This window comes from Salminus brasiliensis, chromosome 9, assembly GCF_030463535.1.
Source record: "Salminus brasiliensis chromosome 9, fSalBra1.hap2, whole genome shotgun sequence".
NCBI lineage: Eukaryota > Metazoa > Chordata > Actinopteri > Characiformes > Bryconidae > Salminus > Salminus brasiliensis.
Window position 1 is genome coordinate 24,801,067 of NC_132886.1, and position 24,821 is coordinate 24,825,887.

Below are 24,821 nucleotides of genomic sequence, written 5' to 3' on the forward strand. Positions count from 1 at the left end.
CTAATGTGTTTTTTTGGGATATTGTTCAGCGTGCTAGGCAATTTTGTAGCTATTTAGGAAGCTGAAAGATCTGTACCCAAAAGTAGCCAGTCTATGGGGTAGAACCACTAACAGAGCAACACCAGAAGGCCTCAGCGAGTGGGCAGTGGAGAAGCAGATCAGAAATACAGGAGGGCCCCAGGCTATTCAAGGCCTTATATGTCAAGAGCAGAACCTTGAACTGAGTCCAAAACGAAATAGGGAGCCAATACAACCGTATGAGAACCGGGGTGATGTGAGCAAACTATTTGTAGCAAACTAGAACATGAACAGCAGACTTCTGAACATATTAAAGGAGTTGCAATGTTGCCAAAAAGGTTAAAAATAAATGTATAATAATCTAGATGAGATGGATGAATAAGAATTTCTTATTCATGTCTTATGTGCTTAGTAAATGGTGCGGACTGTATTACTATAAATATACAGTTTTTAAAATGACAAGGAAAGTGCACTCCTGCTTATGTTTAGATTTAGGCCTTTGTTTAAAGCTCAAGACCACAAACTGCCAAAAATAATAACCAACAACGAGCTGCAAATTATTTAGACAGGCCGGCTTTTTTAGACTCAGAGCTCTAGTAGCCTGGGAGCAATGTGCTGATAAGGCTTGTAAAATGACTCCCTGAACTGTAGGAGGCACAGTTGTGGTAAAAGTGCCTCACTTTTGCTGTTCCTGTTAAGGTCACGATGGTTCAGAGGAAGCTGGTTTCAGGTCAGTGCAAAAGCGGGATCTTCTGTTCAGAGCATTTTGGAGCAGCAGGAGTGTCCTGCAGGAATGCACAGAGAGGCCATCTGGCAGGCAGGAGGTTACTGTCTGAGTCAGGGAACAGAAGTAGCAGGCCTTATGCGTCTTGTATTACTGCCTATACACTGTCATTCTACTCTTCACTGCAAGTGCAGCGTAGATTATCAACATAACTACAAGAACAGTGATGGATAAAGCCATATGGTAATGAAATATAAGGCAATAAATAGCTAAATATGACTGACATTGGAAACGTTTACTATGAGAAGGCACCAAACCTCCAAACAAGGGAAAAAAAAGTATTGTATTGAAGGATGCATTGCCTCATCATGTTGTAGGTGGGGCAGAGGAGGGAGAGGAAGGCCTTGAAAGATTTCATTGTTTTAGCATAGAGATGGAAAATGCATAAAGCTCAGCACTCAGCACAGCAGAGTGGGCTCTGAAAGTTGAACACATAACTGGCGGTATGTCATTTTTCTACTGGTTTGTGCAAGGATTATATCAATGTCACTATAAAGCACTTTATGTTATACATTGGCCTACATATGAATTATAACATTAGGGTAAAAAAGACATTATATTACAGAATAGTAACGAAGCGATTATTATCTTTGCTACTTTGGACAGGAAATGAGAAATCTGGGCCTGTTTGGTTATGGTTAAGTAAACCTGTGCTTAATGTCAGTGGTCTCAATTACTTATCCCCTGTAGCCTGATATGGGTACACCATCCAGCAGCACCTTATTGCACATTAATCCTCATGTGGGTGAATTTTAGCTGCCTGTATAGGAAAAGTCCCACAGAAAAAATGTCTGCTTAGAAAAAAGCCTCAATGCCCCCCCTTAGTACTGAGATACAGGTAAAGGTAAGCAGTTCTGTTCACCACATTCATGTTCATCTGCCAGTCACCAGTCTTAAGTATCAACTGAAGACTCAACACACAAAACGTTCATGCGAATTGTGCAGTAACACGTTAAACTATGAATCCTCTGTAAAGGCTGCAGGTATTTCTTACTGTATACATTGTAGAGCACCATACCCACAAGCAGAACACTGGGGGGGGGGGGGGGGGGGTAAAGCAGGTTGAATGAGTGCTTTCTCACCTCCACTGGCTCAAGCTCAATGCAAGCCAAAGGAGAGCTAGAGGAATACTTATACTAAGCCTTACAGAAACCCACAATAAGAAAGCTAAGACTGCATGCAGGTTATAAGCAAAGTGCTGTCCAGAGGTCAAGAGACCTAGGCACTCGGACACTTTATTATTAATACTCTATATATCACTGCTATGGACAACATCACTTTATACAAGTCACTTTATACAACAGGAATAAACATAAACATACATATTTATATTTAGCTCCACTCTCTCTCAGACTATACCTGTCACATAAATGTACATATCAGAGTCTTTGTATATTCTGTATTTTGTGTATATTTTGTGTGTATTTTGTATTTATTTAATATAATTTTTATATAACTTTATTTTATTATGTTTAGTATGTATATAGTTTTGTCCTCCTGTAGAGCAGGATTAAGCATTTCAATGCATAAATGTCCTGACATGTTGTGCAGATGACAAATAAACTTGAAACTTGAACTTGATTTGTTTTCTGAGCCAATAAAACTTTGACATGAGCCAAAAAAATAATATGATATGACATATGCCATAACACCACTACTCTCAACAAGCGTACTGACGGCTATAGCAAGTTTGGTTTTAGTGAAAACAGTGACAAAAGACTAAAATGTTATGCGTTTTAGGATTCTAGCAAGCAAGGCCATAAAGCAAACCAAGCTACATCTGGTTACAAAGTACCCTGATTTTACCAGAAACACAAAAGGCCTTCTCAATCATAAGAACTGTACAGTTACATGTTTCCCTCAGCAATAACATGTGTATTAGTGTCTGACTAGGCTCCTTACTCAAGTCTTAAGAGTACACGACAATCACTTTTCTAGAGTGAGAAGCATTTATGTTTTCATTAACAGCATGATGTCCATATATATGCAAGTTAGACAACTTATGTATTAAAACTGCAGCAGAATAAGGATCAATTATCTGGAAGAACATGCAGGTTTAGAGACCCATGTTATGGGAAAACAACTGTTTCTTGTCAGATACAGTATTGAGCAAAGGCTACAGTGGTATTAAACATGGAATGAAGGTGCTACATCTAATACTTTGGGGATGAGGTGGAGAGGTGAGTATCCAACATCTTGACCTCACTGACTCTCTTGTCGCTAAATGCAATCTAGTCCTTACAGCAATGCTCTAAAATCTAGTAGAAAGCTTTCCCTGGGCAGTAGAGACAGTTACTCCAACAAAAACAGGATATTTTTTTAATGCCATTGATTTTGGAAGAGATTAATCGCTCCTTCCAAAATCAAGGGCATTAAAAAGTGTCCGAATACTTTTGTTTTTTCATGTATCATTATAAAAAACACAAACATTAATGCAATGAAAAGTAACAAGAACTAAGCTGATGTCTTATGAGTTTCTTAAGGTTTTAAATGTGTTTTCTTCTTATGTAGCAAAGCTACTTATATCCATGTCATTGTGAAAATGGTCATGTACACATAGATTATATGGTTTGGTACATAAACCCACACAAACTAAAAATACAAGAAAAACACAGAACTTGGGGCCTTTAATACATATGGTAATAAGCAGGTACTGAGTCGTCTACACTGATGTGCAGCGAACAAGCCATTAAACCGCCTGCCCAAGTTCCGCCTGAGGAAGGGAGCAGTCTTGGGACGGCGACTTAGACAAGCTGATAATCCTGGAAAGCTACATTTGACGCTTTATAAATGTGGTTGTCTTTTCATGTAGGTAGGAGAGGTAGGCTGAAGAAAGGACAAGAGGACAATTTAGTGTACTAAATTAGTAAACCTAACAAGGCAAAGCACACCCTGGAGAAGAAATGACACGTCTGACCTGTATGTTTTTGACATAAGAAGGTCAGACAGAGGAAAAGCTGAACAGCCCACAGATACTGACTGTGAGGTAGTCGGGTATTGCTGACGAGGGAGGGATCCAATGGGTAGTTGGTAGGCAGGGCTGCCAACTCTCAGGCATTGGCTGTCATGCTCATGCAGTTGGCTCTAATCTCATGCTTTTACGCCACGCTTGCCATTTCTCATGCATTTTTAATGACCCCTCATTCCTTTCCAAAAGGGCTTCCAGATGGATTTGACTACTGATAAACAGCTGTTGTTCCGGATTTCACTGATTAAACACCCATCATAGTATACTATACTCCTATAAATATGGATGTAGACTGTACTGGGACAGTGCGTCCAATGCATGAAAGCCTGGACAATCTCCTCGACAATCTCTGTCAAGATTTTAAAACATCTTACGATATATAAGATATTTAGGTATAAGATATGGAGCAGGACAACCTGAATACCAATAATATACCCTTTAAAGACTGTACGCACCAAATATTGAAACTGTATCTGTATTATAACATGTAAAATATTGATTTATGCTGTTTTTTTTTTTGTTTCTTTGCAGTATTTTGAAACAATGATGTAGTAATCCTAAAAAAGACTTCCTCTAAAACAGAGCATATCACCCAACACCCCATTCCGTCTCGTAGAAAACAGCCTTCTTCTTGGATAATTCAGTGTGTTAGAAATCACCCGCACGCTGAACTGTGGGATATACACTATATGTCCAAATACTTGTGGACACCTGTTTTAGTGAATGCTTTCAGCTACTTTAAGGTTCCCCCATTGCTGATACAGATGTGCAAATGCCCTGTAGAGAGGTGGGGTGGGGATCATCCAATATCCTGACCTCAGTCCAAAATCTGGTAGAGAGTAGAAGACAGTTACTCCAGCAAAAGCAGGATAAACTCTTCTTTTAATACCAGTGATTTCGAAAGAAACAATGAATGAGCAGGTGTCCGAATACTTTAGTCCATATAGTGTACATTTAACTAGTACTGGTTGCATTTGGTGTTGTCCTGTACTGTTGGGCCCTTGAGCAAGGCCCTTTACCCTCTCTGCTCCCCGGGCGCTGGAGTTGGCTGCCCACCGCTCTGGGTGTGTGTACTCACTGCCCCTAACACATGTGTGTGTGTAAGTGTGTGTTCACTACCAGATGGGTTAAATGCGGAGGACACATTTCGCTGTACAGTGTACACTGTACAGTGACAAATACGGGCACCTTTACCTTTTACCTTTACTGTATTTTCTGGGGAAAGGAGAAACAGATGAACACTTAGCAAAGCCATATAAACAAGGACACAAGCAGTACAAATACTTCATTACCTTACATGAGTAGAAATTTTGTCTATCTATACATAGTCATTATTTTTCAGCTGACTTTTTACTTCTACTCCTTACATTTTCAAGGACATAGCAGACGTATGTAGCTTAGTATGAAGATGTCCGTGGCAGAGACTCACGAGAACTCGAGTGAAATGTCCCAACTAAGCCCCACATTTACATTCCAATAAGAATATTAATAACATGCTTCCGAAGTTTGACTTTTTACACCATTACAAAACTTATAGGCAACTACTCATCATAGTTTCCGCTCTATGAAACACGTTAATGCTCAGTAGAGCACACAGGTCTTTTAATATATTTGATATTACTAAAATGCATTCATTTTCAGCCTAGTGCCTCCCAAAAATTGCAACCATTAACATTTTCATAGAACATTATCGTCATTATGGCTTTTAGAAAAATGTTTTTTGGGCCCTTGAGCAAGGCAATTTACCGTCTCTGCTCCCCGGGCGCTGGAGTTGGCTGCCCACTGCTCTGGGTGTGTGTGTGTGTGTGTGTGTGTTCACTACCACAGATGGGTTAAATGCTGAGGACACATTTAGCTGTACAGTGACAAATACCTGCACCTTTACCTTTACCTTTTTAGTGCACTTTTTAGTCCCCTGTGTTGCAGCCTAAGCTTTTGGCCTTTGTTTCCCTTCCATTACTTTTACTTTCATACTTTAAGTATTTTTGAAACCAGTGCTTTTACACTTTTACTTGAATAAAAAGCTTAATTTGACACTTCATCTTCTATAGAAGTCTTTTTAAAGCCTAGTATCTACACTTCTACCTGAGTAATGAATGCAAATACTTTTGACACCTTTGGACACAAGTACACAAAATCTAGAGTGTGAAGTTTGGGTGGGCCACTCATCATCTCATACATAGTTGAAGTAAAAGTGTTTGTTGGCGAAGATGGCAAAAGCCGATCAGTACCAAGAGCAGTATCAAGTACGGCTCGGCTTGACCCGCCATGCTTTAAGATCTACGGAAGACAAGCATCCGGGCTTTTTTCTGTCCTGGCACCGAAGTGGTGGAAGTCATGAAAACTGACTTTACTGAACCACAACATCTTTCAACGATTCAAAAATACTGAAAAAAAGAAAACTCAGTAAAAGTGCATAGCAAAAATGCTTTTTTGCACATGGTAATTTGTCTTAAAGTAAACGAGAGTAATGGCAGAACGTCAATTATGCATAATAAAGGCATCTGCAGGTATCAGTTCTTTTAGTCTACAGGTGCCAAAGACTGAATTTTAAGCTGTCCTTGGTTGGTTGAGGTGTGAAATGATCCGGATGCTCAGATGCGGGTTTACAACCCTGTTTACAACCCTGTTATTTAGCCGAACGTCCCCTGGGAGTCGCTCGCTGTCTTCAAACGTAGACTGAAGGCCCATCTCTTTCAAGAGAAGTTGGGTAAAGTGTTGTGGTCTCCATGCTGACCTTTGTATTTAGTAGTATCTTAGCTTAGAGATATCTTCTACAAACTCAAAGGGTATTTTCTGAGTCGCTCTGAACTACAGCGTCTGCTAAACGTCTTCAATGAAATGCAGGATTTGATTCCCTTGCTGGCCTAGCAGACCTCTCCACAGCAATAGGACCCACTCAGCAAGACTAGCCCTAGTCACCTACCTGTGCTACATGACTCAAATGGGAGTCTCTCTGGAAAAGAGCGTCAGCCTCCTCCTAAAGCTGTAAATGTGAAAAATCAAGGCCAGGTATAGTTTCATTTTTAGCCGGTTCTAAAACACATGAGCAACTCTAGTACAGCAGTCCACACTTCAGATACAACGGGTTAGCCAAGTTCCTCCTGAGGCAGGGAGGAGTTTTAGGATGGCGGCTATAAGATGAGCTTTTGACAGTCGTGTAAAAATACTTCTGCACTTCTCATGTGGGCAGACAGGCGGAGGACCACGAAAGACAGAGCTCTGAATGGAGACGCTGTGCACGAAATAGCCCAGCCAGAAGACATGGCCTCTTATTTGTCTCATATATGAAGGTGTGTGAGGTGGAGTAGGGCTACAGTGCTATCAGTGAGGAGGGAGCTCTGAGGGAACGCCGACCAGCCCACGATCAGTGACTCGGAGAGCTGCAGCATGTCAGAGGGGAGGAGGAGGGGGGGGGGGGGGTGTTCTCTGAACGTCACCGTTAACGTTATCTACCCCAACGTCGCCTCAGCGTTGTCCTTCTCCTGATGACGGTGAAGCACACGAGGCGAACCTGATTCCCAAGCGCTTCTGCTCCGCCCGCCCGCCTGCTCGCTCGCGCGCGCGCGCCTCCTCGAGCTGGGACTCGAGCTCGCGCTCCAGTCATGGCAGCTGCAGACACTGCGAGCAGAGGCAGCAGCAGCCGCGCGCACGCCTTCATTAGCAACTTTTGACCATTTTATTATTATTATTATTTATTTTTATTTTTTTTAGCAGCGGCAGACTGAAGGCGAATGGTCTGAACGGTGCGACTCGAGCACCGAGGCGACCATGTTTGTCCTCGGAGTTTTGACCGGCTTCTGTCTCTACAGCGTCGCGAGCTCCACTTACGCGAGATGGGCGAGCAACTTGCACGCGAGTCGCGCGAACGAGGTGGACAAAGGCACCTCCCAACCGCATATCATCTTCATCATGGTCGACGACCAGGGCTTCCGCGACGTGGGCTATCACGGCTCTGAAATAAAGACCCCCACACTGGACTGGCTCGCCTCCACGGGGGTCAAGCTGGAGAACTACTACGTGCAACCGCTGTGCAGCCCTTCCAGGAGTCAGCTCATGACTGGCAGGTGAGTTAACTGAGACAGCATCTGCAGGTCGTGCTTTGCATGGACCTGAAGCACTCAGATCTGGAGAAGTAATGTTGAGGACTCCACCAAGTCACGTAATATGTAGCAATCTTTCATGCAAATCATGAAAACTGACTTTACTGAACCACAACATACTATGCAGAGTCTTTCAACAATTCAAAAATACTGAAAAAAAAGAAAACTCAGTAAAAGTGCATAGCAAAAATGCATTTTTTGCACATGGCAATTTGTCCATTTTTTGTCTTAAAGTAAGCGAGAGTAACGGTAGAACTTCAATTATGCATAATAAAGGCATCTGCAGGTATCATTTCACTTAGTCTACAGGTGCCAAAGACTGAATTTTAAGCTGTCCTTGGTTGGTTGAGGTGAAACATGCTCAGATGCGGGTTTACAACCCTGTTTACAACCCTGTTATTTAGCCTGAGAATGAAACACGCTGATTGTCATTGTATGGAGAGCTTGTGGGAAACAAATGGTCCATTTATTGGCTGATTTACGGCACTGACCGACAGGATAAAGGCACCTGCAGGGATCATTTCACTTAGTCTACAGGTGCCAAAGACTGAATTTTAAGCTGTCCTTGGTTGGTTGAGGTGAAACATGCTCAGATGCGGGTTTACAACCCTGTTTACAACCCTGTTATTTAGCCTTAGAATGAAACACGCTAATTGTGCTTGTGGGAAACAAATGATCCATTTATTGGCTGATTTACGGCACCGACCCACAGGAGCATTGCCTAGGCTGGCCTAAAACGTCAACAAGACCAAATAAAAACAAATATTACAGTTATTCCTGAGTCTTACCTTTGCTTAGTCTGCATGCTGTGTGGTTAACAAGCTGAAGGGACTGGGTTAGCTTTGTGCCTAGCATCTAACAGCTCTCTCAGACCTCCTACTCTCAGAACTCCTACTACCAGAGTCCTACTTGGTTAAATGTGACCACGTTTACACCTGCAACATGTAAACCCTTATTACAGCTTTGTGGGGAGCATCAAGAAAATGCATGTTGAGCTGACAGTGTGGTCAGGTTAAGGACGAACTGATGATCAATCCTTTCTCTTGTTCCTCGACAGCTAACGCATTTACTTCCATTCACACGGTGCATTTACATTTGCCGTAAATCATTACGTCTCGCTGTAAATCCCTGTGTGCCCTGGACATCTGGCAAATCCTTTGTACCCTAGAGCCTTATACATTCATGAAAACATCAGTATTACTGAGTGAATACTCAAAAGCCCTCCACTGGTCTTTCCTGTGGTGAAACATCTGGTCCACCCCTCGGGAGACAGGAAGCTAGCTGGGCACCTCTTTTGACGGTCTCCTTTGAAAGTAATGAAAAAGTGGCATCAGTATGAACACCTAAAAAAGCTTCAAAATAAGAAGTAGCATCATGGTCAAAACCATCCCTTGTACTGTTAACTGAGTGGACAGATTCATCCATGTTCACTTGTTTGTAAAAGATGACTCAGAATAATCCTTTGTTCTTAGGTCGGACTTCATTCTGCACATTTATTCAATGAGATTTTCTATAGTTGTTGTCCAGTGTGATATCGGCCTGCCTAAAATAGTAGTTGTAAGCTATGAGTGGAAGGACTTGCACAGGTGTTAATGTTTATAGGTACATACTGACACCCTGATCCTGAGGCCTTTCATTCGATATGTTGAATGAAGTATTGTATATTTATCTGTTCGACAGTTGAGCACTTAAACCTTGAATTTATCCGTATTCACCACGTAATACCTAAGAATCTAAGAAGAGCTACCCAGCGAAATCCCCAGCATTAACATAATCACAAGGTCCATTTAAACCCAATGATTTGTAGCGGCAGGGCCATCTGGACTTTAAGACTACACCTTAAGAGGAAACCTCTTTTCACTCTCCCATTCATTAGTTTCAAGGTAACACTATAATAACAACAAGCTCGAGGTCACTTACAAATCAAGATTAGAACATACATGGGTGTAGAAAGACATGAGGAACATGGATTTTAGAAGAAGCAGCAAAAGAAAGGAAAAGAGAAGATGTTTCCTGTCAGGAATAGATTGACGTTGATTACATAAAAGCTTCCATGTGGTGACGGTTGCCCTCTGACCTGACCTGGAGGCAGATCTCATCAGGACCGGGATGTCTCCACTTACTGAGAGAAGACACGAGATTTATAAATATGTCAGTTTAACTATAGAGTCAAATATATTTGAATGGGTTCTGGATAGAACCATCTACAAGATGTATTTTTTCTCCAATCCATAGAAACATTTAACCAAGCAAAGCACCAGTAAATGTTTTTTGGAGTTGTAATGACCCAGTTTAGAACCGCTGGTACTTGAAGGTCCTTGAAGAACCCTTTTAAAGAGTCTTTTAAACCCAACTGCATAATCTTCACCCAGGTAACTAGATTAGCTAAGATGGCCCACTAAATGTCCATAAGACTCATGCTTTAAAAGTAATGATGAGTAATCTTCATTTCATCTCCATCATCAGCAGCGGGAGTAAATGAGGCTATGAGGGGGTTTCTACTTGACAGCCACCACAATCAGTTTTGAAAGGTCAGAAGGAGGAATGTGTAATATGTGTTGGCGAAATGCCACAGAGTTGGCCAGACAGTGTTTGCTCCCATTGTTGGTAAAAGTGCTGGAATGTGAGAGATCTTCAGGGATTCACAAATTGGTTGAATATTGGCCAAAAGAAACAAAAAAAGACAATTCTTACCAGGCCTGGCAACGTGAGGGGGCATGCGGAGGCAATGAGCAAATGAGCACTGAGAACAAAATCTACCCCGTTACATTCAGTGAAGCTGAGAGCGACCGCGCTGATGCTTTACTGAGGAAATCACTGCAGTGTAGAAAGTGTAATGTAATGTAACAAAAAGTCTGTTACAGTCTTTTGAAGTCTACACAATATGGACAAAAGTATTGGGACATCTGTTCATTCATTGTTTCTTTTGTCAGATCAAGGGTATTAAGACGGGTTTCTTATGCTTTGTTGGAGGATAAATGTCTGTGCTGACCAGGGAAGGCTTTCTACTAGGTGTTGGAGCATTGTTGTGAAGATTTAAATGCATCCTTAACTCTCCAACTCATTCCAAAGGTATTGGATGGATCGCCATCTTTCCAGAGAACACAGTTCCACTGCTCCACAGCTCTACTTCTTTACAGGAGCTAGACAATCTGTTTAAGCAGGACTCTGTCTGTAGCATTATAAGCTAAAAATCTAACTTTTGCTGATGCTCATGGTAAATTAGCAATGGTTTTGTTGTGTTTTTGGATCAGATAATACTCTAGACACCATTTTTGTGGCAAGTCAACACTTGACAGCCATTATTGAGGTAAACACCAAATGGCCAAAACACCAGAAACGCCCGGCATGACTATCTTTCATGTTCTACAGGGTAGATCACTTACATGAGAAGACAGATTCAAACCGAAGGCCATTCCAATCCACGTGACACATGTTCTCATACGTTTTTTTGGCTTTGCTGACAGTTTGGTGGTAATCAAGCCTGGTCTGGTGTTGTATGACTTTCAGATGAGTAGAAAGTGTGTGTGGTCTTTCTACCTTTTAGTCTCACATATCCTCCCGTTGGCTTTCTCATGGTATTAGTGTTATACAGTAGATCATGTTGACTTTGTAAAACAAAAGATGGCTTTCAGTGAGTAATATCTGGATAATGAAAAAGGCTAAACACTGGATGAGTCTCTCAGTTTCTGCCCTAACCAGGAGATGGAAAAAGGGAGCATCAGACAAAGGGAGCTCAACCTATTGGGTAGAGTCTAAAAGTGAAGCAAGGCGCGACTGGAAAACTGTAAATCGCAGGGAAAGACCAAGAGAACAAGTTTCAATGTTGCGGGGTCTGAATGTGATTAGCTGGAGAGTGGAGTCAAATGTGTTTATTTGGACCAGATGTAGGAGGGACACTCTAACAAGGAATAGAACATATGTTGGCTGGGATTCCAGCAGAGATTGGTCTGGGATAGGTGGAACCCAAAGCCTTTGGTGGCCAAAAAACATGTTTCGTGGGTTGTTTTAATTGCACACAAGTAGTGATTTTAGTTTAATTGAGTGTGAGATAAGCTGGAAATATGCTGCAGTGGTCATGGCATGGTTTGCAATGGTGACAGGATTTTGACAGTGGGTCTAAACACTGATAAAAGATCCCTTATCAGATGCTAGCTGTTAGCCTAGTGACATTAAAACGAACCCTGCTGCGATTGCTCTGGTGCGCACCAAACAAGCAGGCCGAGACCGCCTGAGCACATACATTGAAGTATGAACACACAGTACAAATCAAAGGCATCTAAGCAAACCAAACCCAGGACACGATGTCAAAAGATGGTTGTGTTTTAGGCCTTCTTGCAGCTAGAGTCTCCATGCAGACCTGCCCACGTTCTCTGCTTTACTGTCTTCTGTCTGGTGCTTTTGATTAGCAGGGCTGTGTCCCAAACCACACACTACCACACTACTACACAGTGTTTTAAAGGTAGCCACCATTAGAATTGCAGTCATTAGTGTAGTTGCCTTAGTAAAGTAAAGTCGTTTGTGAGTGGGCATGCAGCTACAGTAACGTTCAATTTGAACAAATTCAACAAATTACCATGCGGACGCGATCAGAAATGTGGTTTAATACTGAGATCAAGACAACATGGTTTTATGAGGCAGGTTTAAGGGTCAAGCAATTAGATTTGAATTTGAAAAGTTTTTTACCCGATAGTTATTGCTTGGATCACACAGGACCTGTGGACGCACCGGCCTTGTGTAGACCCCTTCTTGCAGCCTTTTGTCATGCATGTGTTATGTAAAGCTGGGCAAAATGATGATATTTTATTGTATCGTGCTTTTAAGTTTTATTAAGCATATTTAGGATATTGTTAGTATATGCAATTTACAAACAGTGTAATTAGATGAAGAGCAGTCGTAGATGTTAAATACAAATAAATGACTGTATTCAGTACGGGAGAGTATCTGAATAGTAGTTTTTAAGAATCTGTCGCTACTGATGTTTTAAGTCTGTGATTACATGTATCATAGAAATGATTGCATATTATGAAAAATGTCTTTTAATATCATAATACTGTATTTTTACCACATCGCCCAGCCCTAGTGTCATGTCACCTTTTCCCCCTAATTTTGGTTTGATTGCAGATATGTCAGTATGAACGCAAATCTGGACTAAAATATAACAATGTATAATTCTTTGGTCCGGGCCCAAGTAACCGATCTACAAGTATGAATTTCTGTATATTTCATTTAGTAAAAATAATAGTAATCAGATATCTTTTGGAGTGCTTGATACCGCCAAAAGCTACATCATAGAAAAGTTAAATAGTACTCACAGAAAATGTATAAAAATAATAAGTATAGAAACTCAGAAGACATGTGTAGCGTTACTGGTGGCTTTGGATAGTAAGTAAGAGGGCTATAGCCTTTTGTGTTGTAGACATTACAACCCCTGCTTCCCGCCACTATGAACCATTGTAGACCAAACACACTCTTACTTACATTGTTTTCATCTTAACTTCTGAATAATGAAAAACAACTAGGGGAATTCCACTTACCTTTGTTTCCCCAGTCTTCTCGCTGTCATCCAAAGACCAAGGTATTGTGGAATTCCACATGTACGAGCACATACCATGCATTGCTGGGATGTTTGTATGGATGACTGATTTGTGCAGAGGACTTGTAAAGTTAAGGACCGTGGCATTCCCATTACATGCCTTCTTTAAGGTTAGAGTCTAAAGCAGACACTCTAGTGGTTTTACAACACCTAGATTCATTAGTTCACGTCATTTGGCAAAAGGACCCATTAGGGCTGCACGGTATGTAGTTTGTAAAGCTGTGCCATAGGTGTCTAGACCGATCACACTTTTGGATCTGTGATTTATTTGAGTAATTCAGGCTCACCTTCAGCCAAATCACATATATTGCAAATATATGCAGCGGCACAGTGCATATATCTAAGTTCATAAATCTAAGTTCAGCCATGTCACTCCACTACTGCGTTCTCTTCACTGGCTTCCAATAGCTGCTTTCCACACCAGACTCAAAACCCTGACGCTGGCCTACAAAGCCAAGAATAGACCAGTCCCTCCGTACTTGATGGTCAAAAGCCGATCTGCACCTAGAGCCCTTCGAGCTTCAAGTACGGCTTGGCTTGACCCGCCATCCCTTAAGATCCACAGAAACAAACGTCCAGAAAACCTGAAAAACCTACCCCTTCTGAGAGTACTTGGGTGAAGTGTAGAGTGTCATGGTCTCCTTATTAACTTGTGTTCAGTAGTGTCTAAACTTAAAGGCATCTTTACATTTTAGTCTATTCAAACAAGGTTATTCTTGAGTAAACAGTTAAGCACCTTTGTAAGTCGCTCTGGATAAGAGCATCTGCTAAATCCGTAAATGTAATATATTGCAGGCCATCTTGAAATGTGAACATGTAGAAATATAATCAGATGATATTATAATATAATAATGATATTATAACACAATTGTAATGTAATAAGCACTTTGTCTTTATTGTGCAGCCCTGTTATGCTCTGTCCTCACAGAAAGCATTATCTGGATCCAAGATTAGTAAAAAAATGCCCCAAAATTGAAGTAGAAAGGACACGAAGATGAAGCTGAAATGGCGGTCGGCTCCTGAGTGGCACAGCCATTTAAGCATGTTGTATTATTGGGAGATTACCTTTTTTGATGCCCGGTGATGCTCCCCTGTCTCCCCCACCCCTTATCACGATGCCAGCCGGTGTAGGCGTCTGTAAGCTGAGGTGACAGAACTGACCGTTAGTGTTCTCCTCCAAGTGTGTTCAGCTGTCCAGTAAAGGTGCATTAGCCAAGACAGTTCTATAGGAAGTGGTTGACTGTTCTTTGTGTAACAGAAAGGATGCGCATGCCAGCTTTCACCCTTCTAGCACTACCAGCATTGTGTGATAGGGAGACATTGGAAATTGCGGAATTGAAAAAAAAAATTGGCTGGGGAAAAAAGACAAAACATATTAGGATTATGGGAAAAATAAGGTGTACATGCATGCATGGATGTATAGAAAAGAAGAAACAGTTGCCAAAAAAGAAATCAGAAATGGCTTAGTGTCTATAGGCTAGCTTTAAAAGAGCATATCTGTGCAAAGGCAGCATGGTTAATCTAAATGAAAGTTAAATGTTAGCTTGTGAAAAGGACGACATCAGTCCTTAATTGGATTTTCTGTGCTGTTGTTAGGCATTATAGCTTCAACAAGACTGGCAAAAGCATTTAAAAGCCTATCAAATGTTAATTAGTTAAAGCAAATATTAATTTTACTTTTGAAAAAGGACAAGAGCTCAGGACAGATATTAAATGTTATTACAATGCATCGCTGTTGAAGTTTAACAGGTTTTTACTAGTCTTCCTCCCTAAGGACGCTTTGTGCTTTTCGCTGTCCACTGAATGGTGGGGAGGAAGATTTTCGTGTGTGTTTGACTTATGTTTCCTGTACACTTCCAGTCCGGTGTAATACAATTGGTTTGTGGCAGACACTAGTGACTGGTTTCATCATTCCGCTCAAACACAATGATCTCCAAGCCCCAACATACATCTTTCATGATTGGTTCTCTCAAACAGACCCTATACTATTAACTAAAAACATTCTTGCTATATATGCTGGGAAATCTTAACTTGAGAGGCAGGGCCTGTGGTGAGGCCGTATGGAAAAGAGTTTGTCCATGTGTGTGACTGTAGGCCCGAACATCTGTAAAGGCTTCTTGCACTCTTAGCAATGAAATCATGTAAGGACATCCTATGCTGCTTAGGTGCAGATGTGTCCAAACTTTGGTTGCTATAGCAACAGTTCTGCCAACACACCTGGCTGGTTTAGTTGCCTCAAAACCATCCAAAAGCAAACCTATGAAGCACGTATGAAGACCAACTCACCTCAAACTAACCAAAAAAGGTTAAACAAGGACTTTACCGTTAGTAAAACTAGATTTACTCCAATATGTAGGATTAAGACCATCCTTTATGACCACTGCAAGCAGAACAACAGAATTGTTTAGTCCACCTTTAGTCCATCCATGGCACTGAACACACACACACACATACACAATTATGGGCAGTAAGTTCAGACACCCAGAGTGGAGAGCAGCCAGCACCCAGAGAGCATTTTGGGGTTAGGTGCCTTGCACAGGGCACCTCAGCTTTCCAACTTTATGGAATTGCACACTTGACCTTCTGGTCCCAAGCCCACTTATCTAACCACTAGACCATGGTTGTCCAGCAGTGCCTGAAAATGTGCCTTACACCAATATGTTAATGGTTTCATTTCCAGTTTGTTATAGAATGAAAACTTCATAAAAGTACAACATTTGGAACAAAACCTGAGCTTAATAGTTTTCTGATCTAAGTCTGAATGTTTGTGGGCACTGCTTGTAATGAATGCATTCAGCTATTTTAGTTTAGATCCATTCCTGATACAGATGTGCAAATGTACACACACAGTTTGTCTTATATTGTATATGGAATGATAGCGCTCCATCCAATACTTCTTGGGAAGGCCCTTTTTGAGATTCCCTGGTCAGTAGAGACAGTTACTTCAGCAAAAGCAGGATAAACCATTTTTTAATACCTTTCATTTCAGAAGAAACAATGAATGAGCCGATGTCCCAATACTTTAGTCCATATAGCTCCAACCTAACACAGCTAAATCCTCTTGTGGTGAACCGAGAAAATAATCAGAATCCAACAAAAAGTAATTAGGTGAAATATTTGAAGTAACTCAGTTACATCCTATAAATGAACATCTTTACCTATGAAGATTCCACACTCACCACCACCACCTCGCCACTTCTCTTTTAGCAGTATGTCGCCGATTAACCCCTAGTTGAGCTGAAAATGTTTCTATTACCAAAGAACAGCCAGTACAGCCACCTGTACCAGTTTGTACAGGTCTCTACAGTTACTGAGTAATACACCTTAGCGTGTAATAAGCCTTAGGGGTTAACACAGACTTCGTCAACACTGTGCGGTGTAGAACAACAAACTAGCAGATAGAGTTGACGAACTAGTAGATTGAAAGCATCATTGTCTAGCATGTTTACCTTAACAGCAGCTTTAAAGTCATTGTGAGGCAGAAATATGTCAATGCCGCCTCAGTCCACATTCTTCTTTCACTTTCAGTGTCGGTTCTTTATCTCTTATCTTTTGTCCAGAAATGCGTGACTACAGCGTGTTTCTTTTTAAAGTGACTCTAAGCGTGAACTCCACTTCCCAATCGTTCTCTCATAATGCTGCTTTAAAGCTGATTGTTGTCAGGCTCAAAAATAAACCCATGGGTGGGGCGACACTGACTAGAGACCAGCCTGGTGGGACCGTACTTGCGAACAGCTTTAACTGCTTGATGATCGCTTTATGGTTACAGTAATACACACGCCTGTTCTCGTGGAGTTTGGAGATGCAGCTGTGCCATGCAGTGCCCACACATTCCCTTCTAAGCTCAAGACTTGGACAGTCTATAAATCAGGCTGGTAGGATGATAGCCAGCACAGCTGTTCTGTTTTGCATGGGCTGAGAAGGAGTGTGTGTATGTGTGTATGTGTTTGCATGCTTGGGAGCAGTGATTTTTGCAGAACGTAAGAACAGCAAGCTTTTAATGGTGTGGTGAGAGACCACAGTACAGTATATAAGCTGACCAGTGTCTTAAATATCCTGTGTGTGTGTGTGTGTGTGTGTGTGTGTGTTATTTATCCGCTTGCATATTGCCACACACCAGTTTCTCCAAGAACAAGTAGAGCTCTTATTGCTGTCCCAACTTGATGAGAGACTGCCTGTTCACATGGGGAGAGAGTGAGTAAGTGAGAGAGGGGGGGGAGATACAGAGTACATGCGAAAAGAGAGACAGAGAGAGTGAGAGGAGGAGGAGGAGAGGAGGCTAAGGAAAGTGAAAAGGGAATGAAGAGGAGAGAGAGGGAGGGATGAGGGGAATGTGAGAGAGAGGGTTATAAGGAGCGATTGGGAAATTAGGGAGAGAGAGAGTAAGGGGTATGAGAGGAAGGATGGACGGAGGAGGTGAGGGGAATGCAAGAGAAAGGGACATAAGGGGAGAATGAGGGAGGGAGAATGAAAGGGCATGAAGGAGAGAGAGAGGGGGATATGAGGGGAGGGAGGAGTGAGAGAGAGTGAGAGAGGGGGCTGAGGGGAGCCTGGTTGTCTGGGCATTTAGAAAAGCAGACAGCTGTGAAGTCAGTGGCACCAGTACCTTTGCGGAGTTGGTTCCAGAAGAAAGCAGTAAAATTGCTGTAGTAATCTTGAGTCTGGTTTCATTGTCAGGTTTAGGTACCAGCACTCTAAAAGCTTTCCTTTGTTTTCCCATATGCAAAGTATGTCCTCTTAAAAATCTGTTCATGTGACCTGTAGTGACATACGATCTGTTGTTTAATTCAGCCGCATGTAAATCAAAGCACTTACACGCCATTAATTGTAACCAACAGCAGGTAACATATGCAGGGGATGGCACTTCGAAGTTATGGCACTTTGGTGACCTATACCGCCACCTTTAGTCCCCAAACTTAAACACTAATATATGCGAACCTTTTTTAATAACCTTTTTTTATTTTTCATTAAAATCAGTTTGCTGTTTAAAAAAAATAAAAAAATACAGGTGTGTTTTCATGGTTTTATCTTTTAGCCGTTTAGCTCCATTAACCCCTATTAATTGAGGACTCGGCTCCCTCTGGTGTTTTGTCATTTCAGTCATTTATAATACAACAGAGGGAATCGGATGTGTCCAGGCTTTTCTTAAACCGACTCTGATATTACTCATATGCTTTTTTTAACTTTCAGTGTCAGTTCTGTATCTCTCAGCATGTCCAGAAATGCATGTGTACAGCTGTCCATGAGGGGGAGCTCATAACACAATGTGTATTTAAAACAATTAACATTAAACTAACATTAACACTTAGCCAAACACCTTCATCTCATCTTGCATAGCTAGAAAACTAGTCACATGACTTACATGACACATGACATGACTTATCTTTAATCAGTTTTCATTTTTTAATTTTCTGTTCAGTCCGTACAACATTTCTAACAGATGTATTAATTTGTGTGTACACATTGAGTATAGACAGAGTTCATGTGGACTGAGGCGTACTGAGTAGTATTACTGAATTTCACATAAATATGACTTACCCAGTTCTCTCAAGCATTTTTCTGACTGCTTCTCTAAAGCTACACAGTGGTGACATAGGCTCTTCTCGCTGTCACAAGCCAGGGCATCATTATAATGATATTGAAGCTGCTGTGCTACATAATGTTGCCTATACAAACAAGCTATTCGAATTTTCCCAGTAAACAGTGAAGCACTTTTTTCAACGCTCAAGTCGCTGTGGATAAGAAGGTCTTCTAAATGCCTAAATGAACCTTTGCTGTGTAGCTATTTCTACCACAAACCTCCAGCTAACTTTAAAACTGGTTTCAAAAACAGGGGAGGGCATGTTCCTCCCCGTCCCCGGCGGAAGTTACACCTACTTGTGTGGCAGCTCTGTCTGCAGCCTTGGCACCCTTCAAAAAGGCCTTTCCTAAATGAACTCAGCACTCTGCTCAGTTACCACCATCACCACATCCTGTAGGATATTGTTTTTGGTCATGCTGAGTCAAAGATGACTCCCTTCCCAGTGTGGACAGTCATCATCCGTTGGTAAGACTGGTTCACGCCAAGGTGTTACAGTAAATCCTCTGTTATACCATCATCACTTCATTACATTCACACATCCTACACTCCACTGTACAGTCTAGTAATCTGCTCACCTTCATGCAGCAATTTATTGAATCCAGGCTATTCTGAATGTCCTCTAGTGTATTGTATGTCCTCTCTTTGACTGATAACCTTTCATTGGTAAGTATAGGTTTGGTTAAGCATCTATAGGTATAATTCTATCTTATTGTTTTGTCTCCTAGCGGAGAGCTGGAGACAAGGTGGGATTAAATCAAACGGCTAACTGCATAAACACTGCAACTCCTTCCAGACAAAACAAACTCTGGCTTTGGTCGGAAAACTTCAAAGAAGGGAGGGATTATCTTATGCATACTAGGTCCGCAGATTTCAGGTCTAGTAAGGCTCCATACTTGAACCATTACCCAGACCAGTGGAGGGGTCCTGATCAGTCTTTTGTTTGGCCCATGATAAGTGCTTTATCTTATATCTCCAGACCAGTGTGTGATAGAGAGAAATTCGTTTTTTACATTATTGCATTTTACATTTACATTAGTATAAATTGGCAAACCTTAATCTCAAATAATTAAAATCTGTGGAGCATGTTAGACCAAATATGGCATTTATACTGATTAATGACTCAACTTTGGCTCGTGCTTAAATCAAGATTCAAGTATTAAGACTCCGAAAAGTTCAGCCAGAAAAAAATCAATTCAGTGCTGAAGAGCTTAATGTAGTAAATCTATAAAAGCTTTCTTTTCCACCCTAAATGTGAAGGTGTTATGCATAGTGTCAGGTGGAAAAGGTCACATGACAGATAAATAGGGTTGCCGGGCCAAATTTTTGCATTGGTTCAGCAATTTACTTATGTTTTAAAAATGAGTAATCTGCTAGAAATGCCAAGCACGCTGCCAAAAAGTGTGGATATAACCCCAGAGTGGTAGGAAAGTTAAACACGTGGAGACAGATCAGGAAAGGTAAACAGCAGTCTTTACTGTAATGCAGTTCTCCTGCAGCTCACAGTGGTGTCAAGTCTGATACAGCTTCATAAAACAAGATTTTCATTAAAGTAGTGCAACTGAAGACAGATTGAAGTGCTACATGTCGTAACTGTAGTGTTTAAAAGAAAGAGGCAAAGCATTGAATAAGACTTGAAACTTGAATTAGGCTTGCACTCAGACACTCGAGACCTCATTCAGACTCGCACCCAGGGTATTGAGATTTGAATCAGACTCGCACTCAGAGACTCGAGACTTGAATCAGACTTACACTCCGAGACTCAAGACTCAAATCAGACTCACACTCCAAGACTCGAGACTTGAATCAAACATGCAATCAGAGATTTGGGACTTGAATCAGACTCATACTAAGAGACTTGGGACTTGAATCAGACTCATACTAAGAGATTTGGGACTTGAATCAGACTCACACTAAGAGACTCAAGATTTGAATCAGACTTGTAGTAAAAGACTTGGCACTTAAATCAGACTTATACTAAGAGACTTGAGGCTTGATTCAGATTCACACTATAAGACTCAAGACTTAAATCAGACTTGCAATAAGAGACTTGAGACTTGAATCAAACTTACACTCCGAGACTCGAGATTTGAATCAGACTCGCACTCAGAAACTTAAGACTTGAATCAAACTCACACCTGAACTCGAGACTTGAATCAGACTCACAGACACAGAGACTTGAGACTTGAATCAGACTCACACTCATGCTACAAATCTTTCTCAGCCACTTTCCAATCATCCAAGGCTTTATTCATAATTGTAGACACATCTAACATGTCTTAATTTGTACTTACAGACCAGAACTCTGCAGGACATTTTTGCATTTATGTTTTTTTTATGACTGTAAGCTGTTGAGCAAAAATGTTCTTGAGAAGATGGTAGTTTGCTGTTTTGTTTTCATCTGGGTTGCTAGAGAAACTATGTGCACATGGTAGAAATCACCTCTAATTTATCTAGATGTCACTGATAAGAAGAAAGGTAAGCCTTGAGGTAAATCATATTTATAAGTTATGTGTTTTTGAAAGAAACTTTAACATGGGTTGTGAGTCGTTTTAAAAACATAATCCCAGGAGAAAGAAACGTGCAAAACAGTAAAGAGAGTCAAAAAGACAAGGAGAGAGAAAGTGGAACAAGAGAGGAATGTGTTTGTTGTCTTATGCATGTGTTAATGCTTGGCTTTTCCTAATTTCTTGTTCCTGCAGGTTTATTAGTGTCTGCATGTAATTTATTCCCCCCCTTCCTTTGATAAAGTGCATGGCTAGCATGTGAGAGTTTATATGTGCTTGAGTTTATGTAGGCGTGGGTGCAGATGTATGTGATTTGTTATTAGAAGTAATCAGAGTCCAAGCATGCAGGTTGTATATATATAGTGTATGTTATCTATAGAGCTTCCTGCCAGTTGTTATAAATAAAATATTAGGCCTTTTTTTACCAGCCGACAAAGATTCTGACATTAACCAATGTTTTCTTATTTTGATTTTGCTTAATTTATGAGGATGATGGGAAGAGCATTGCTGAGAACAGTGGTCTTTTCTCCAGAAAAAATAAGAAAATTGAATGGTGAATGGGGCCCATTGCTAAGGACGACCAGTTGAAAATTGGCTAAAAGAAGCCAACAGTAAATTTGGCCTTTGGCCCATATTGACAACAACTTTTAATGACCATGAAACCTGGTACACATTCGCAGGCTTTGGCTGTACAGAAGCTTCCTTAAACCCGGTTCAGTGGTATCATGCCAAACAGTTTAGCTGCTGCAGGCCGATTTCATGAGTCATGACAGCTGAAGAAGGAGTTACACAAAAAAGCTCAGCATGTGTGAATACACGAAGCAACAGAATCTGAAATTCTGTTAATAAATGGTGACCATTCACAGCCGTTTGTGAATATCACATGTATTGCAGATTTTCATGTTACTACATTAGATTACTACAGTTTCCTTTAACCTTTTTGTTTCTGCCACAGGTACCAAATCCACACTGGGCTCCAACACTCAATCATCCGCCCCACCCAGCCCAACTGCCTCCCTGTAGAGAACATCACTCTCCCCCAAAAGCTGAAGAGCGCAGGATATTCCACTCACATGGTGGGCAAGTGGCATCTTGGTTTCTACAAGCGTAGCTGCATGCCCACACAACGTGGTTTTGACACCTTCTTTGGCTATCTGCTGGGGAGTGGTGACTACTACAGCCATTACAAATGTGACAGCCCAGGCATGTGTGGCTACGACCTGCATGAAGGTGAGGAAGCTGCCTGGGAGCAAGACCGAGGCATCTATTCCACCCACATGTACACTCAGAAGGCTGTGAATATCCTAGCCAGACATAACCCCAAACAACCCATCTTTCTCTACTTGGCGTTCCAGGCAGTACATTCACCCCTCCAGGTTCCGGCTCGCTATTTGGAGCGCTATAAATCTATCCCAAATCTACACCGCCGCAAGTATGCTGCCATGGTCAGCTGCTTAGATGAGGCTATGCGCAACTTAACGCTTGCGCTAAAGCGCTACGGCTACTACAACAACATGGTGATGGTGTATTCTTCAGACAATGGGGGCCAGCCTATGGCGGGGGGCAGCAATTGGCCGCTAAGGGGTAGTAAGGGAACCTACTGGGAGGGTGGGATACGAGCAGTGGGGTTTGTGCACAGCCCCTTACTGGTAAAGAAGGGTACTCGTTGCAAGGCCCTGATGCACATCACTGATTGGTACCCAACACTGGTAACACTTGCCGAAGGTACCCTGGATGAGGATCAGAGTCTAGATGGCTATGATGTTTGGGAGTCCATCAGTGAAGGACGTCCTTCGCCACGTCAAGACATTCTGCACAACATAGATCCCATCTACACCAAGGCCAAGAATGGCTCTTGGAAGGCAGGATATGGAATCTGGAACACAGCCGTCCAGGCAGCTCTTCGCGTCGGAGACTGGAAGCTTCTCACAGGTATTCCGGGTTACAGTGACTGGATTCCTCCACAGACCTTCTCCACCCTGCTGTTAGCTAATCGCTGGCACAATGAGCGTGTGCGCTGGGATCGAGGAAAGACCGTTTGGCTCTTCAACATCACAGCCGACCCTTTTGAGCGTGTGGACCTCTCGAGGCGCTATCCACACATAGTGAAAAAGATGCTCCTCAGGCTTCTGCAGTACGACAAGACGGCCGTGCCTTGCCGCTACCCACCCAAGGACTATCGATCTAATCCTCAGTACAACGGAGGGGTCTGGGGACCTTGGTACTCAGACGAAGATGAGGAGGAGGATGAAAACGATAATATTCTTTCCAATTATTTAGGGAAGAGAAGACGTAGGAAGAAAGTAAAACGAAAAGGAAAATTCAGAAGGAAAGCCTAAAGCAACCTGTAGTGAATTTCGCTTTTCTAAACACTTTAAAACACTTACAATCTCAGGGACTGACCGACAGAGTTGATCTGTTCTAAATGTCATTTTCACTGACAGAGTTCTATATTTAGATAGAGTTACCTTTAGGTTGATATTTTATTTGTCAAAGCAACAGAAATCGACAGTTGCTGCCGTGCATCTCGTTCGTAGGAAGAAACCCACTTGAAACACTGCTGTTCCCAGCTCAGACTTTACACCATGTTTGGTTGGAGCTTTAGAAAAATATTTATTTTTATACCCTTCATTGCATGCAATCTTTATCCCTCACAGTGCTTTTTGATATGTAATGATAGGTTAAAAAGGAATTATAGTCTATAGACGGTGCTGAACTCTTGACAAGGTATTTGAATGAGAGAGAATTTCTATTTTATATACAATCAAGAGGAAATTAGTTCCCTGGACCAGAAGTACAACAGACTTGACGGATTGTTCGAAAACAATTTTCATTGTTTTCATTGTTTTTGTGACCTCGGTCCTTAGAATGTTTAAATGCTGTGTTTGTCCTTCATTTGTCTTTTTGTTCTGTGTGGTCCAGTACCAGTTAAACTTGAATAAAAACCAGTAAAACACCAAGATGAACTTTTTAGCCCTCTCCTTCATTCTGCTCTCTGTCCTTGATCTCCCTTTTCAGCCTGTTCTACCCTTTAGGCTACACCATCTGGTTGCAGCTTCCTGCTTAAATGAGGCAAGGATGTGGAAGTTTAGCATTTAAGCATTTAACAGCACAGACCATGATAAATATTTATCAACAGACAGTTTAAAGATCTCACTTGTGTCAGTAGATACAAACGAAAACTGGCTAGTGGCTAGGTTCAAATTTTTGATCACCATATGAGCTCAGAGCTCACTGCTTTTTACAGTATTGTAATTGCAACATCAC

The 24,821-nt window shown here is 41.5% G+C and overlaps 1 protein-coding gene across 1 annotated transcript; it reads left to right on the forward strand.

The window, feature by feature from the left end:
* Nucleotides 1–7,242: 7,242 nt before the first annotated feature.
* Nucleotides 7,243–24,504, forward strand: arsj (arylsulfatase family, member J). The gene is made up of 2 exons (XM_072686892.1): nucleotides 7,243–7,837; nucleotides 22,510–24,504. Exons 1-2 carry the CDS (start codon nucleotides 7,542–7,544, stop codon nucleotides 23,891–23,893), a joined length of 1,680 nt encoding a protein of 559 aa, XP_072542993.1. The 5' UTR covers nucleotides 7,243–7,541; the 3' UTR covers nucleotides 23,894–24,504.
* The last annotated feature ends 317 nt before the right edge of the window (nucleotides 24,505–24,821 follow it).